The sequence below is a fragment of the Mobula hypostoma genome, chromosome 3, assembly GCF_963921235.1.
Source record: "Mobula hypostoma chromosome 3, sMobHyp1.1, whole genome shotgun sequence".
Lineage (NCBI taxonomy): Eukaryota > Metazoa > Chordata > Chondrichthyes > Myliobatiformes > Myliobatidae > Mobula > Mobula hypostoma.
The window spans coordinates 101,542,289-101,558,793 of NC_086099.1; the positions used below are offsets into that span (position 1 = coordinate 101,542,289).

At 41.8% G+C, this 16,505-nt stretch overlaps 1 protein-coding gene across 1 annotated transcript in view; it reads left to right on the top strand.

The window, feature by feature from the left end:
- Window positions 1–16,505, top strand: part of antxr2a (ANTXR cell adhesion molecule 2a) — a 227,872-nt gene that overhangs the window by 115,852 nt on the left and 95,515 nt on the right. The window contains exon 11 of the mRNA XM_063043529.1: window positions 7,411–7,489. Coding sequence (XP_062899599.1) covers window positions 7,411–7,489 — 79 coding nt within the window. The remainder of the gene's footprint in view (window positions 1–7,410; window positions 7,490–16,505) is intronic.

Below are 16,505 nucleotides of genomic sequence, written 5' to 3' on the forward strand. Positions count from 1 at the left end.
AATAAGTATCGTAGCACATGTAAACATCTGGATATATAGCATGGATTTCTTGTTAAAACACAGTGACGCTGTTTCTGTTTATAAATTTGAACGGGCAACAATCCCATCTGAAAACCTGCGTGTGCACAGAGAGTATCTAATACATATTAATAAGGTAGTCTGCCTTCCCATCATTCGTATATACCAGTGTTTGGTTTGGAACAAAACGGAACCTGGGGCTAGTGTAACAAGACGCCATGCATGTCCATCAGTGTGGTCGCGTGAAACACTCAGAATAAGGAAAAATCGCTCGCATAGTATAGTATCCCAATATTTGCTAGCAGGCAGGTCAAAATACCTTTGTGGGCCAGATCTGGCAAGGTAGGCAATACCTTTGTGTTGCCTACACCTGGTCTATGTCATAAGTGCAAGAAATAACACAAGTGCTGGAAGCCTGTAGGAACCAAAGACCTAAAGTTTTTCCCAATCATGTCACACTTGCCTCACATCACTGCTCAAAATATTCATCCCAAATAGTTTATTTTCTCTGAAAGAAGCCTGGGTAGTTTGGGTGGTTCATGGTTATTGTGCATCTCACCATTATCAGTGAGAGGATCAGGGTACAACAGATGAGCATGGTGGCTGCTGGTTATCTTTTCTGTGCATTCCTGGTCAATTTATTGCTACAACAGTAATAGTGTCCTTCCAATGAAAATTGAAATTCCAAATAATGCCTCATCTTTCAAATATTAGAATCAAGTTAATGATTATTCACCTTGTCAAAACCACTACAATTTATAAAATAATCCCAACAATCTCCAGTCAAATATACCTAATCCTGATCTTTTGCTTTGTCTAAAATTCTGATTCCTTTTTATGAATCTTCCTGCAATCTTTTCAAGCTTCCTATATCCTGGATTCTGTTTAATTGGGCCATCGGTTAATAGGGACAGCCACTTATTTGGGATAACTCTTAAAGTATAAAAACAAATTGAGAAAATAGCCAGAATTCCCTTTATTTATTTGGGACACTATGCCATTTAACTGGGGCAGGAGACATTTATTGAACAGTTTCTAACTAGCGTCAGTTGCATACACTGCAGTTTCAAACGTACAGGTGTGGAAATGCCAGAAATGACTGGGAGTGAAAATGAAATGATTTCACTATTTCAACAAGTTAGAAACTATGAATAATTTGAAGGTATGAGTAAAAACCTTAAATATTACAACAAAAATGAAGATTTGGAGAATGAAATCATTGACGGCATTGTATGAAGGCAGTACATTATCTGGACTAAGTGTCTATGCTAATGTTGTTTAATTATGGTCAAAAGAATGTGACATGGATGAATTCCTCTGTCAATAAGTATTAGGAACTATTTCACAGTTTAAAAGTATTAGTGGTGTAATAATTTGTTTTGTATTTCATTTAATTAAGTAATTTGTTACTGAGTTTGTCTTTTTGTCCATGAAACTTTGGATAATTGGGACACCCGCTTAATTGGTCCAAAATGTACCCATCCTGATGTGTCCTAATTAACCGGAATTCACTGTACTTCCCATGACTGGATATCCAAAAATATATTCAGATATCCAATAATGACCTAACTAGTATGTTGCAGACTGGGAGACCGCTTTGCTGAACATCTACGCTCTGTCCGCCAGAGAAAGCAGGATCTCCCAGTGGCCACACATTTTAATTCCACATCCCATTCCCATTCTGACATGTCTATCCACGGCCTCCTCTACTGTAAAGATGAAGCCACACTCAGGTTGGAGGAACAACACCTTATATTCCGTCTGGGTAGCCTCCAACCTGATGGCATGAACATTGACTTCTCTAACTTCCGCTAAGGCCCCACCTCCCCCTCGTACCCCATCTGTTACTCATTTTTATGCACACATTCTTTCTCTCACTCTCCTTTTTCTCCCTCTGTCCCTCTGAATATACCTCTTGCCCATCCTCTGGGTCGCCCCCCCACCCCTTGTCTTTCTTCCCGGACCTCCTGTCCCATGATCCTCTCGTATCCCCTTTTGCCTATCACCTGTCCAGCTCTCGGCTCTATCCCTCCCCCTCCTGTCTTCTCCTATCATTTTGCATCTCCCCCTCCCCCTCCAGCTTTCAAATCCCTTACTCACTCTTCCTTCAGTTAGTCCTGATGAAGGGTCTCGGCCTGAAACGTCGACTGCGCCTCTTCCTATAGATGCTGCTTGGCCTGCTGCATTCACCAGCAACTTTGATGTATGTTGCTTGAATTTCCAGCATCTGCAGAATTCCTGTTGTAACTAGTATGTTCTATAGCTTTATTGTTATCTTCTTTTGCTTGTTGCAAAATTCTTAATCCCTTTGTCCTTTCCTTTCACTTTTTTTGAAAACTTGTATTAGACTATTTGTTCCCAAACTGTATATCTGTTGACCTTATTCATGCCTCCACACTGTCAAATATCCTGCTTTGTGTTTCACCTAAATAAGCACACTCTTTTACCATTCAGTTGCACCCCGACTTCATCCCAGCTGACCCTGAGACCTAACTAAACCTTGTAGCTTCTTCAAATTTGATACATCTAAATTTTAGCTGTTATCATTTTACATTGAAAATATCTGTATGCCTATTTCCAAGTCATTGATATCATTGGGAAACAAGAGGCCACGGCACTTTTAAAACTAAAAATGCTTATGTGCACCAAGCTTGGTGGACAAGACCAATATTTAACGGAAAAGGATGAACTTCTTGGCAGACCAGGCATATTATCTGCGGAGAGGGAAACAGAGTTACTTTTCAAATTACTGACTTGAAAAGTTACCAGTAGTGTAGTGGTTAGCACAATGCTTTACAGTACCAATGACCCGGGTTCAATTCTCGTCACTGTCTGTAAGGAGTTTGTATGTTCTCTTCCACAAGATGTACCAGTTGGTAGGATAATTGGTCATTGTAAATTGTCCTGTGATTAGGATAGGATTAAATCGGGGATTGCTGGCCAGCAAAGCTCAATGGGCCTGTTCTACACTGTGTCTCAATAAATAAATCAATCAGTTTGTTTCTCACAACACGGTTATGGCCTCATCGGTTATCATATAACATATAACAATTACAGCATGGAATCAGGCCATCTCGGCACTTCTAGTCCATGTCGAACTCTTACTCTCACCTGGTCCCACCAACCTGCACTCAGCCCATAACCCTCGATTCCTTTCCTGTCCATATATCTATCCAAGTTATCTTTAAACAACAATATTGAACCTGCCTTATCCTTTAATAAACCAAGTCAGCTGGACTAAACCAGCCCATACCTTTAACTTTCTGTCACCAAACTTCATACAGTATGACTGGAACTTATTCTATGCAATAGCTGAAAATATTTTTGATGGTAATTAATCATACCTTTTTTACAAAGTTATGTTCTTGTAGATCATTGTAAGCAATTTACAATGCAGTGTATTTTTACCTATCTGCACTACCATGTGGTGGTGGATAGTACTGATGCTATTATAGTCCTTCTGTTCCTTTCTGACATCTATTACTTGGTGCAAGGGACTGAAGCAGCAGAAATGGGGCTTCTGGTAATTTGGGAAGGGCAGGAAATAAAGAAAAGAGCTGGTGGTTGGAAACCCCATTGGAAGTGTGATCGGGATGGGGATATAGCCAAAGATCAAGGCCTTAGATTTGGGGTATGCTTGGAATGAAATTTCTGGAGATTCAGGCCATAGAAGGGGATCAGTGCCTTTGGGTGGGAGGGTGGCTTAGGTACAAGGCAGCTGCAAGGTGGGTGTCAGCTTCGGGTTGAGGGCAGTGGATATCGAAGGAGTGAGAGCCTGAGGAGAGCATGCAAGTTTAAAAACAAATTAAGTACAACATGTACGGGGAGGTTTTCTTTATGGTGCTGCTAGTACTGCTTTGAAAATATGGTTCTATTGGTAGGGGCCCGACCACAGGTACACTTTTAAACTGTATTTAATTCCTCAAACTTGAGGAATGAAGTTATTCCATGTGCAACTGGAATAATAATTGAATAAAAATATAATTATTTAGCAGCATACAGTTTTATTGAGAAGCTGTCCCTAGCGTAGTTAGTGCTGTTTCCCCAGAGCTCGAGGAATCTGGGTTTGATCCCACATCAAGTGCAGTCTGTGTGGGATATGTACCCCTTCTGTGTGACTGTGTGTTTCCTTTGGTTGCTGCAGATTCTGCCTACATCTCAAAGATGTGCTGTTAGGTCACTGCTTTCTGCAAACGTGCTGTAGTAGTGTAGTGGTTAGTGTGACGTTATTGGGGTGATGATGCAGCAGTCACAATCCACACCCTGATCATTGGCTCTGAGGTGGGAGAGGTTAAAAAGCCTGCCATCTGATCTAGTGTGGAGATGATCTCCCCCCCCCCACCCCCGTTGCAGTGCCAGAAGGACAAACAAAACTCCAAAGAGCACTGGGGCAAGAACACAGCCTTGCTTAACGTCAAAGGGCTCTGAAGAGCTGCCGTTGTACTGCACAATCCCCTCCATGTTCTTGTGGAAGGACTTGATCATGATCTGCAGCCTAGCGTGGGGTAGAAAGAGCCCATCTCGGCTAATCGAGTCAGGTGCCTTGGTGAGGTCAATAAACTTGACATAGAGAGCGTTCTGCACTTTTCCTGGAGTAGGTGGAGAGGAAAAATCATGCCCGCAGTGGAGCTTCCAGCACGGAAGCCACTCTAACTCAGTAGGCACTTTCAACTATCTTCTGGAGGCAGACTCAGACAAAAACTTTAGCAACAACACTTAATAGGGAAATGCCCCTGTAGCTGTTCCAGGTACTTCCCTCACCTTTGCTTTTGCAGAGGGTAATGATTTTATTCCTGACAGTGCTGACAGGGGACTTCATGCAGTGGGTGCAGTTGTGTAGGCAAGCAGTGCCTGGTGCCTTCCCTGAGGCCAAGCTGCCGATGGCCTATGGGGTTGGCTCTGTATCCAGTTCTTTCATTGTGGCCAAGCACTCAACGGCATCCAGGACTGAGGTGGTGACAGTGTTCACTCTGGAGTTGAGGTCAGAGGAATGTTCCACCCATCTCTCCATCTGTTTACCACTGTCTGTGATTGCTCCTCCATTAATGGATTTGCCGGGAGCCATCTTGCTCTGAGCAGCTCCGAGTGATTTCTTGATGTCATCATACATACCCCTGATATTGCATGTCATTGCTGTGGTTTGGATGTCTTCACTGAGCTGCCTCCAGTACTTGTTGGTGCAGTGCTTGGCAGTCTGCTGAACTTCACTTTGAGCAGCTCTGAAGATCTACTGGTTCCTCTCAATGGCCAATGCTTATACTAGGCCAGGGCAGCATGGTTGGCTTCAATGATGGGCGTCATCTTGTTGGATTTGGCTTTGAAACAGCCATTTGTTTTTGAGGTTTTCTTCCCAAAGGTAGCTAAGGCAGTGCTGCAGATGGTATTGCACAGAAGTTCCCATTTCCCTGTCACAAACAAGAGAAAATCTGCAGATGCTGGAAATCAAATACACACAAGATGCTGGAGGTACTCAGTGGAACAGGCAGGATGCCCTGATGAAGGGTCTTGGCCCAAATCATCTACTGTTTACTCTTTTCCATAGATGCTGCCAGGCCTGTCGAGTTCCTCCGGCATTTTGTGTGTGTTACATTATCTCATTTCGCTGTGACAGAGATTCCAGGCTGCTGAGTGCTCAGTTCTTTCTCAAAGGACTTAGCAAGCTGTTCCACCAGCTCTGGGTGAGATATCTTCCTAAGATTGATGCAAGGGTTCTCTTCTTGTTTAGCGCAATGGATTTTTTTTACTGCAGTCCAATCATGCAACACACGGTAGGTGGTCTATAGCACAATCTGCACTATTGTATGAGCACGTGGACAGCACACTGCCGAGGGACCACCTAACTGGGATCAAGTCCAGCAGGTGCCAGGTTCTGGAGCGAGGGTATCTCCAGGAAACATTGTGTTGAAGCTTGGTCTGGAAGTACAAAATGGTGATGCCTAGGTTATGATAGATAGAGAGCTCCTGCAATCGCTGTCTGCTCTTGTTCACTTTGCCCAAAACAAGGCAACCTAGGCAGGAGGGCCAAGAGTCATGATCTGCACCCACTTTGGCATTGAAGTCACCCAGGAGAACAAGGTGTTCCTTACTGGGGTTATTTCTGATGGTGGCTGCAAGGTTCTCATAAAACTCATCCCTTGCCTCAGCTGTGGAGCACACTGTGGGAATGGACACACTGACAAGAGTAACTGGATCTTTGGAGGTGCTGTACCAATGAGTAAGAAGTCTCTCTGCTTGGCTCCACCATCTTCAACAACGTGTTCCTCACTGCAGAACTTACTCCATGCTCTCTGGGCTCATCAGTGCCCTTCCATTGCCAGTAAGATATGTATTCTCTCTCCTTTAGTGTGTCAGCCAGACATGTCTCCTGGATGGTAGTCACCTTCAAGTGAAGTCTTTTGAGCTCCTTGTTTATTACAGCTGACACATCAAAGTTGCTGGTGAACGCAGCAGGCCAAGCAGCATCTGTAGGAAGAGGTGCAGTTGACGTTTCAGGCCGAGACCCTTCGTCAGGACTAACTGAAGGAAGAATGCCTTTCTGTCATTACTGATATCTCGCAGGCTATCAGAGAGGCCAGACAACATTGTCCGAACATCCCAACATCCCAGTTTTACAGCTGGCCTTTTTCATTGTCTTGCCTTACCATGTGCAGTGTTTTCAGTCTGCAGTTCGGATAGTACCTAACCCCCCCCCCATGAGGAAAGTAGTCCACAGTGTTTCAGCACCTTTTTGACTGGAGACTGCCTAGATTAAGGCAGGCGGTAGCCATCTAGTGAGATCCAAGAATCTCTTCCACCATCGGAAACAACCCCTGGCACTATGCTCTACGTCAATCAGGCCTAGCTGTTTCTAACTAGTACCTACTGCTTCCCATGTTGTGTCAACACCATGAGGTGAAGCAGGAGTGTCTTCTCTTGAATAGTGTTGGCACTACATGGCGAAGTTGATATGCAATTCAATACACAAGTCAGAGCAGTACGATATGGAAAGCTAACCATTGCCCATGCATCAGGCTCTCCCCCGCCCCACGCAGCTGATGAATCCAAAGGCAAGGATCAACACAGTTTGGCACCAGCGGCAGCACAGGAGTTGCCAGTCAGTGTTGTTCTCAATGAAGGACTGCCTCACGGACTGCAACTCCTGGTTTTTCTTCGGGGTTTATTTCTGAAGCCTTCCCCATGGGTGAGTATTGTCACAAGGCAGTGGAGGTCTGAGATCAGAGTTTTCCTTCTAGGTGAGCTGCTAACAATAGCTGATGAACCCTATCTGCCCGGTGGTGCAGATGGGGCTTGTTTGCCGTGCTATGGTAATTGAGTACGGTTGTTACATACCTCAGAAGATTATAATATTTCTGAAATAATTTATGATTGTGCATTTTAATATTTCTATTTCAGAACAATGGATGTATCAGTGAGTTTGAATAATGGACAGTCATTCATCTCTAATTCAGTTACCATCACTGCCACAGCTTGTGTAAGTAACTTAAACTTGTTTTCAGTGGAAAGCTACATTGTTTAAATAAAATACTGTTCTCTTAAAGTGGCAGAGCTTTAGTTGTACAGTCTTGAAATTTACTTTAGTGTTAGAATGATGCTTATAGCAAAACAATTTTCTGCTTGTCTTCATCTATAGAAAAATGCATTAAAATTTATGTGCTATTAGCAGATAAAAGATACTTGTACCAATTTTATGCAACTGAACTGCTAACAAAAAGCTAATTGCAAATTAGCCTTTAGATTTGCAGAGTTTTGAAGCATGAAAATATTGTGACACGCATTGCATTGTGTAATGACTGTTTTCCTGTATAAAGTATTTCTCAGGAAATTTTGCAAGTTCACAAATCCAACAGCTTCAAGGCTTGTACCTTGTTTGACCAGTGATTGGATAGAGAGTTATCACCATAAAGCTATTATTAATTTCCCACACTATTACTTAGACGATCAGGATAATTTGCACGTACCACTTTCATAAGAAGATAGTCACAAATCCAACAAGCAAACCTTCAACTCAACCCTTCCCATTTAAAAAAAAAATCATCATAATATTGAATATTATGCATTGTTAAGCAGATTGCTTAAGCTCTAATGAATAATAATTTGGCAACAATTTAATTGTTGCCTTTAAATCTTGTAACAACCATCTGATTCATAAGCAAAAAAGTTGACTCAAAATTGTGTAAATTCTTTAGCAAGGTTTACAATAAAAAATGATATGGAATTGACTTTGTTTATATTTGAATCAATAGAAATCCAAGAAAAATAGTATCAAGACTTTGCCCTTAAATGTATGATATTTGATAGCTTGTTGATCTGAAAACACATTGTTTTCATCTCTTCTAAAAACGAGACTGTATGATGTGCATAGTTTTTGCGTTTGCACTCTGAATGTCTGAGCCTAGGAAATCTTGCATGATGAAATAGGAACAAAATAGCAATTCCTAATATAAAACTTGTAAAAGAACAGGTGCTTCCTCTTTGACTCTTGCACAGCTGCCTGGACTTAACCATAGGTGTCCTATTCCTGAAGCTAGTAAACAAAACTTTCTACACAAGAGGATAACACCGCAATAACTGTTCCCTAGAAACAGCATTTCCTCTTTTTCATATGCATTTGTACTGCATTTGTTAACTCCTGTCCCCAATGGCCCCAGTGGGAGCAGTTGCAATGTTGCAGCTTTGCTGCATTCAGAGAGGGATGTCATCCCTTTAAAGGCACACTGCTCCTGACTGTCAGATGCTAGAAAAAACCAATGAGAGGCCAGAAGGATCATGGAGTGAGCACAGATATCCTCTGAGAAAACATTAAGTTCCAGTGAATCAGAACCAAGTATATTATCACTGACATTCATCCTGAAATTTGGTGTTTGGAGGTGGCAGTACGGTGCAAGACATAAAATTACTTTCACTCTCAAAAATAAATAGTGCAAAAGACAAGTAATAAGGTAGTGTTCATGGACCGCTCACAAATCTGATGGCAGAGGGGAGGCAGCAGTCCTTAAGTGTTGAGTGTAGGTCTTTGGGCTCCCGTAAAGGCTGCACAGAAATATAGTCCCTGTAAGGAGTTCTACGTTCTCCCCGTAACTGCGTGGGTTTCCTCCAGGTACTCCGGTTTCCTCCCACAGTCCAAAGATGTACTGGTTGGAAGGTTAGCTGTTCATTGTAAATTGTCCAGTAATTAGGCTAGGACTAAAACAGCATTGCTGGTTCGAAGGGCCAGGAGGGCCTATTCTGCACTGTACCTGAATAAATAAATTTAACAAAATAACAAAATGAGTCCCTCAGCTACTTAATTCTCCAGAAAGCACTCCAGAAACTTCCAGGCTTGACGGTAGGAGCTGCCTTGTGCAGTGATCCATTGTGAATGAGGTAATCCTTTAAACTGTATGAAAATGGTTTCTGCTCCTAGTTCAGTAGCTTTTGGGTCACAGGTTTGCAGACTATGTTAAAAAGGGCTTCAAGTGTGTATTAGATGAGAATTAATATCAACAGGTGCATGTCTGAAGTGGGAAGTGTCAAGGTGGCAGTGATTACCCTAATCAGTTCAGTTTAATGATAGCAAGCAAAGTTTATTCTGTTGTTGTTCCTCTTTGCCCCTTGTGGCATATCAGGTGGCATTTTTTTTAGATTATGAAGACACGTGGTTCCCTTTTATTGTCATTTAGTAATACATGCATTAAGAAATAATACATTATTTCCTCTGGTGTGATGTCACAAAACACAAGACAAACCAAGACTAAAAAAAACTGACAAAACTACATAATTATGCATATAGTTACAAACAATAACTATCAGCATCCCAAACAACAGAATCAGCTGAAAATGTCAGGATGATTCAACATCCGTTGTTACTGTTTGCCGTTTCTGTAGCATTTTTGACAATTATTTTTATGAGGCTGAGTTGCTAGGTTGGCGCTCAACCCAGCAGGGATGGAAAGTATGCAAGGAGCCAGCCGGATTTGAACCTGGGATCATTCACCTCAAAGTCTGGTGCTGATGCCACTACACCACCGGCCAAAGTTTATTCTGGATTACAACAAAATCAGCTGTCTGCAATCCTATACGAAGGTGGAGACCAGGCTGAGAAAGTGAGCCCCACCCACCTGCTTCAGTGACCCTAATTTAGAAAAGTTGATCACAGTGTAGAAGTGCTATCAGTCTCTACCTTGTTTTTGCAAATATCCTCCAAATCACAGGTTATCTGCTGCAATTGCATTTCTACAAAGATACAATGATTTTATCAGTTCCATGTATAGGATAGAGGATAGAGGGGAAGCCTTTTAGGACCGAGGTTAGGAAAAACTTCTTCACACAGAGAGTGGTGAATCTGTGGAATTCTCTGCCACAGCAAACTGTTGAGGCCAGTTCATTAGCTATGTTTAAAAGGAAGTTAGATATGGCCCTTGTGGCTACAGGGGTCACGGGGTATGGAGGGAAGGCTGGGTTCTGAGTTGGATGATCAGCCATGATCATAATAAATGGCGGTGCAGGCTCGAAGGGCCGAATGGCCTACTCCTGCACCTATTTTCTATGTTTCTATGTTTCTATACACCCATGTGACCCCATTAACTCCATTTCTGTTTTTTAATCAATCGCAATAGAGAAAGTAACAATGGATGTTGAATCATCCTGACATTTTCAGCTGATTCTGTTGTTTGGGGTGTTGATATTTGTAAAGACTTGTTCCTTTCCAAGACAACATTTCTGCAACATTTGGCATACAGTTCTGCAGAAGCTGATGTTTTTATAATGATACTCCTTATTCAGAAAATGTACCTTGCAGTTTTCACATGTACTTCACACTATGATTTGCCTCATAAAGACTTTTAGTAGTACATTCTTTTTGCAACAGCCTCTTCTAGATTATTGAAGTGACTCTCTTATTGGTTTGCAATGAAATACAAAATGTTCAATTTTTCTTTAAATATATCAGCCTCATTTGACCTTATTCTTCAATGTAAGCATGGCAACCAATGCATCTGCAGTACATTAGAGCCAAAGATTAATGTGTTATGAGAGGTTGGATCAATAAATAAATGAAGACACATGGAGAAATAAACCTGTCATATTAAGCAGATACAACAATGCATTTTCCTCATTAAATGTTAACAATACAAATTTATGCACTACTAAATCTTTATTTCTTTTTGCATTAGTAAGTCAGTTCAGTATCTGCAAAAAGTACCCAGACTTCAAAAGCTTCCCCATTTAGTTAAATGAGTCTCACCACATTTACCTTTATACTGCAACAGTAGGCATTCAATGGCCAAAAGGGAAATGTGATATTAATGTGTCAAATATTTCCCAGTGACTTTTAAATTGCATTGCAACTTATTGATAAATTACATCCAAATTAAAACAAGAGCTTTCAAATCTGAATGGAATAGGTAGCTTGCATTCCAAATTCAGATTTTCCCATGGAAAGACAGTGGCCATGTATTTGTGAATCTGCCAATCTTATGTTGATCTGGTAATTCTGTATTTGATTATTACTTTGAACATTACCCAATGCTGGGGATTATTTGAGACATCTTCAGAAGTTCTCTGGATATTAGGCATTAATACAGGTAAGAGCTAGTCTTCAAGAAAAAAATCTTTTCTAATGTAAATTGCGAATAGTAATCAAGTTTTGAAACTAAAAGGATAGTTTTGTAAACCATTACTGTTTACAGTGACAGGCTACTGCCCACTGCAGGAACCAGCACAGGAGATGTGGTTTGTAAACTGACGCGACAATGAGTTGTTCTTGTGTGCATCCGCCAAATATAAGACAATGTGTGTTAATTGGTCTATGTCAAACTAGGCATCAGCGCCTTCAGCTAAGTTATTTTACACCATTGCGTCTGAGATCAAGGATTCTTCCTGACCAAACCTATTTTGTAACTAATCACGTCAAACATGATCATAGGCAGATTTTCTCTGTCTATCAATATCTGGGCCTGTGCACCCAGAGAATTAGCTTTCACATCACTAATCCTGCGAGTCAGGATTGTCTGTCCTCAGAAGCTTTTAGACTAGCCACATGAATTAATTTGTCCCAGCAGAAGTATTTGCACTCTCAGAAATACCTTGTCAGTTATAGTGTACTGCCATTATTAATTTATGTTTCAGTGGACCAATTTGTTGGCACTAAAATATTGAAATAAACAATATGATTGTAGCTACTGAAATTTTATTAAATCACCTGCTATTATCTTTACTCTTAAAAGTATAAAAACTTTATGTACATCGAATTTGGAGAGATTCTACTCAGTGTAGAATGTCTGCTTGTCATGATGAATAAAGATCTTTTACAAACAGGAGAAGCTTCTTGTTTGCTCTCGGATATTATGAGAGTGAGCGAAGATCTTTTGCATCTATCATCTTACATCCCCAGTGGTTAGACATAATCGCAATGCACAGCACTAAGAAACTTGAAAGTTAAACTTGTTATGGATACTACACATTTTTGACATTCTTTTTAATAAGTTAATTTTATAATATCAAAAATTTGAATATATGAAAGAAAACTTCTCAAGACAAAAATTTGAAGTTTGCGATCAACCATTGGGAAATAAGAGAATAGTAGATACACCAGTGTTGATTCTGACAGGGAAGGTGGAAGCAAGAAGGCATTGTATGAGGGAGTGCATTGGACAAGATTATGACGTTTCTCCGACAGATAGCTTTACGTGAGAGTTGTGAAAATGTTTACAGTGTATTGAAGTGGAGATGACTATCTTTGGTACGAAAATTGCCTGTATTTCCTCCACACCTCGTGTGGCAAAGGTTGTTTAAATGTTTGATTTGGTAGATTAAAAGAACAATCCTGAACTGCTTGTCCTTCATTCCAAATGAAGGCTATTTTAGTGGCTCTGAAATCTCAAGAATTTATTCTAGTGAGACTGAAGATTCAACAGTGACGCATTAGCTCATCCAGTCTATGGAAGTGCAACAAGTGCTGGTTTTCAGTGCTACTTAGGACTCCTGTCATGAAAGTTCATCAGTTCCCAGTGTGGAAGCATGAAAAAAAAACACACACAGTTGGTGCTGAAAAGAGGAGAGCCAACACTGAAATTGAATATAGACTTATATAATCAACTCGATGATAAATAGAACTTAACGTCATAATATGTAGGAAAAGGACTGAGAATTAAAAATTATCATTTGAATGGGGTTTCTATGGAGATGTTTAATAGAAGGATTTAACATCAAAGAAAAAAAATCGAGGTTATCCTATACATGTTAAACTCAGTCCAAAGCAAATGCAAGGATGTGCTCATTATAAGTGATTTAAAATAAAATATGATATGTGCTATAATTATTAAGGTTTTACTGTGTCTTTGAATTTTTATTAAAGTATTGACTTTACTGACTTCTTCAGAAAGTTTTTCTTCAGTTTTCAATTTATCCACACGCATTTGTCATAATTTCTGAAGTATTTTGCAAATGTGTTTAACTCCAAAGTTCACTTTCTCAAGCACAGGCTTGAGGGACATTTGTTTGCTGTTATTGTTACTGTATGTGGCAAAAATCTGAAAATACTGAAAACACTCAGCAGCTCAGTCTAGGTAAAGTCTGCAGATGCTGGAAATCTGAGCAACACACACAAAATGCTGGAGGAACTCAGCAGGCCAGGTAGCATCAATGGAGAAGAGTCCAGTTGACATTTTAGGCCAAGCCCCTTCATCAGATAAATAGATGAGGAGTCAGCATTAGAAGGTGGGGGGAGGGGAGGAAGAAACACAAGGTGATAGGTGAAAGCAGTGGGGGGGTGGGGTAGAAGGAGGGAGGGGTGAACTTAAAGAGCTGGGAAGTTGAGTGGTGAAAGAGATACAGGGCTGGAGAAGGGAGAATCTGATAGGAGAGGATAGAAGGCCATGGAAGAAAGAAATGGGGGGAAGACCACCACAGGGAGGCGATGGGCAAGTAGGGAAATAAGGTGAGAGAGGGAAATAGGAATGGGTAATGTTGAAGGAGAAGAGGGGTGGATTACCGGAAGTTCGAGAAATTGATGTTAATGCCATCGGTTAAGAGGCTACCCAGATGGAATATAAGGTGTTGTTTCTCCAACCTCAGTATGGCCTCATCGCGGCAGTAGAGGAAGCCGTGGACTGACATGTCTGAGTGGGAATAGGAAGTGAAATAAAAATAGGTGGCCACTGGGAGATCCTGCTTTTTCTGGTGGAGAAACCATAGGTGCTCAGTGAAGCGGTCTCCCAATCTACGTTGGGTCTTACGGTTATTTAGAAGGCCACACGGATAGCACAAGATACAGTATATGACCCTGACAGACTCACAGGTGAAGTGTTGCTTCACCTGGAAGGACTGTTTGGGGTCCTGAATGGCAGTGAGGGAGGAGTTGTAGGGGCAGGTGTAGCACTTGTTCCACTTGCAAGAATAAGTACCAGGAGGGAGATCAATGGGGAGGGACAAATGGACAAGGGAGTCACATCTCTTCCATTTTGCGCATGTCTGCCCTCACCCCATCCTCCTGCCACCCCATTAGGGATAGGGTTCATTTTGTTCTCACTTACCACGCCACCAGCCTCCGTATCCAGCAGATGATTCTCTGCAGCTTCTGCCATCTGCAACGGAATCCCACCACCAAGCACATCTTTCCTTCTCCCCACCGACCCCCCACCAACTGTCCGATTTCCACAGGGATCACTACTGACATGACTCACTTGTCCATTCATCCTTCCCCACTGATCTTCCTCCTGGATAGTGTTATACTTAGAAACATAGAAAACCTACAGCACAATACAGGCTCTTCGGCCCACAAAGTTTTACTAAGCTCCATGTACCTATCTAAAAGCCTCTTAAAAGACCCTATTGTATCCACCTCTACCATCATTGCCAGCAGCCCATTCCACGCACTCACCACTCTCTGAGTAAAAAAACTTACCCATGACATCTCCTCTGTACCTACTCCCCAGCACCTTAAACTTGTGTCCTCTTGTGGCAACCATTTCAGCCCTGGGAAAAAGCCTCTGACTATCCACACGATCAATGCCTCATCATCTTATACACCTCTATCAGGTCACCTCTCATCCTCCTTCGCTCCAAGGAGAAAAGGCTGAGTTCACTCAACCTATTCTCATAAGGCATGCTCCCCAATCCAGGCAACATCCTTGTAAATCTCCTCTACACCCTTTCTATGGCTTCCACATCCTTCCTGTAGTGAAGCGACCAGAACTGAGCCCAGTACTCCAAGTGGGGTCTGACCAGGGTCCTATATAGCTGCAACATTACCTCTTGGCTCCTAAATTCAATTCCACGATTGATGAAGGCCATTACACCATTAGCCGCCTTAACCACAGAGTCGACCTGCGCCGCTGCTTTGAGTGTCCTATGGACTCGGACCCCAAGATCCCTCTGATCCTCCACACTGCCGAGAGTCTTGCCATTAATACTATATTCTGCTATCATACTTGACCTACCAAAATGAACCACTTCACACTTATCTGGGTTGAACTCCATCTGCCACTTCTCAGCCCAGTTTTGCATCCTATCAATGTCCCGCTGTAACCTCTGACAGCCGTCCACACTATCCACAACATCTCCAACCTTTGTGTCATCAGCAAACTTACTAAACCATCCCTCCACTTCCTCATCCAGGTCATTTAAAAAAATCACGAAGAGTAAGGGTCTCAGAACAGATCCCTGAGGCACACCACTGGTCACCAAGCTGCAGAATATGACCTGTCTACAACCACTCTTTGCCTTCTGTGGGCAAGCCAGTTCTGGATCCACAAAGCAATGTTCCCTTGGATCCCATGCCTCCTTACTTTCTCAAAGGCTCAGCAATCTCCTCCCTTGCCTCCCACAGTAGCCTAGGGTACATCTCATCCGGTCCTGGTGATTTATCCAACTTGATGCTTTCCAAAAGCTCCAGCACGTCCTCTTTCTTAATATCTACATGCTCAAGCTTTTCAGTCTGTTGCAAGTCATCACTACAATCACCAAGATCCTTTCCCATAGTGAATACTGAAGTAAAGTATTCATTAAGTACCTCTTCTATTTCCCCTGGTTCCATACACACTTTCCCATTGTCACACTTGATAGGTCCTATTCTTTCACATCTTACCCTCTTGCCCCTCACATACTTGTAGAATGCCTTGGGGTTTTCCTTAATTCTGCCTGCCAAGGCCTTCTCATGGCCCCTTCTGGCTCTCCTAATTTCCTTCTTATGCTCCTTCCTACTAGCCTTATAATCTTCTAGATCTCTAACATTACCTAGCTCTATGATCCTTTTGTAAGCTTTTCTCTTCTTTTTGACTAGATTTATACAGCCTTTGTACACCACGGTTCCTGTACCCTACCGTAACTTCCCTCTCTCATTGGAACATACCTATACAGAACTTCACACAAATAAACCTGAATATTTGCCGCATTTCTTACGTACTTTTCCCTGAGAACATCTGTTTCCAATTTAAGCCTCCAGTTTCCTGCCTGATAGCCTCATAATTCCCCTTACCCAATTAAACACTTGTCTGTTCCCACCTCTCTCC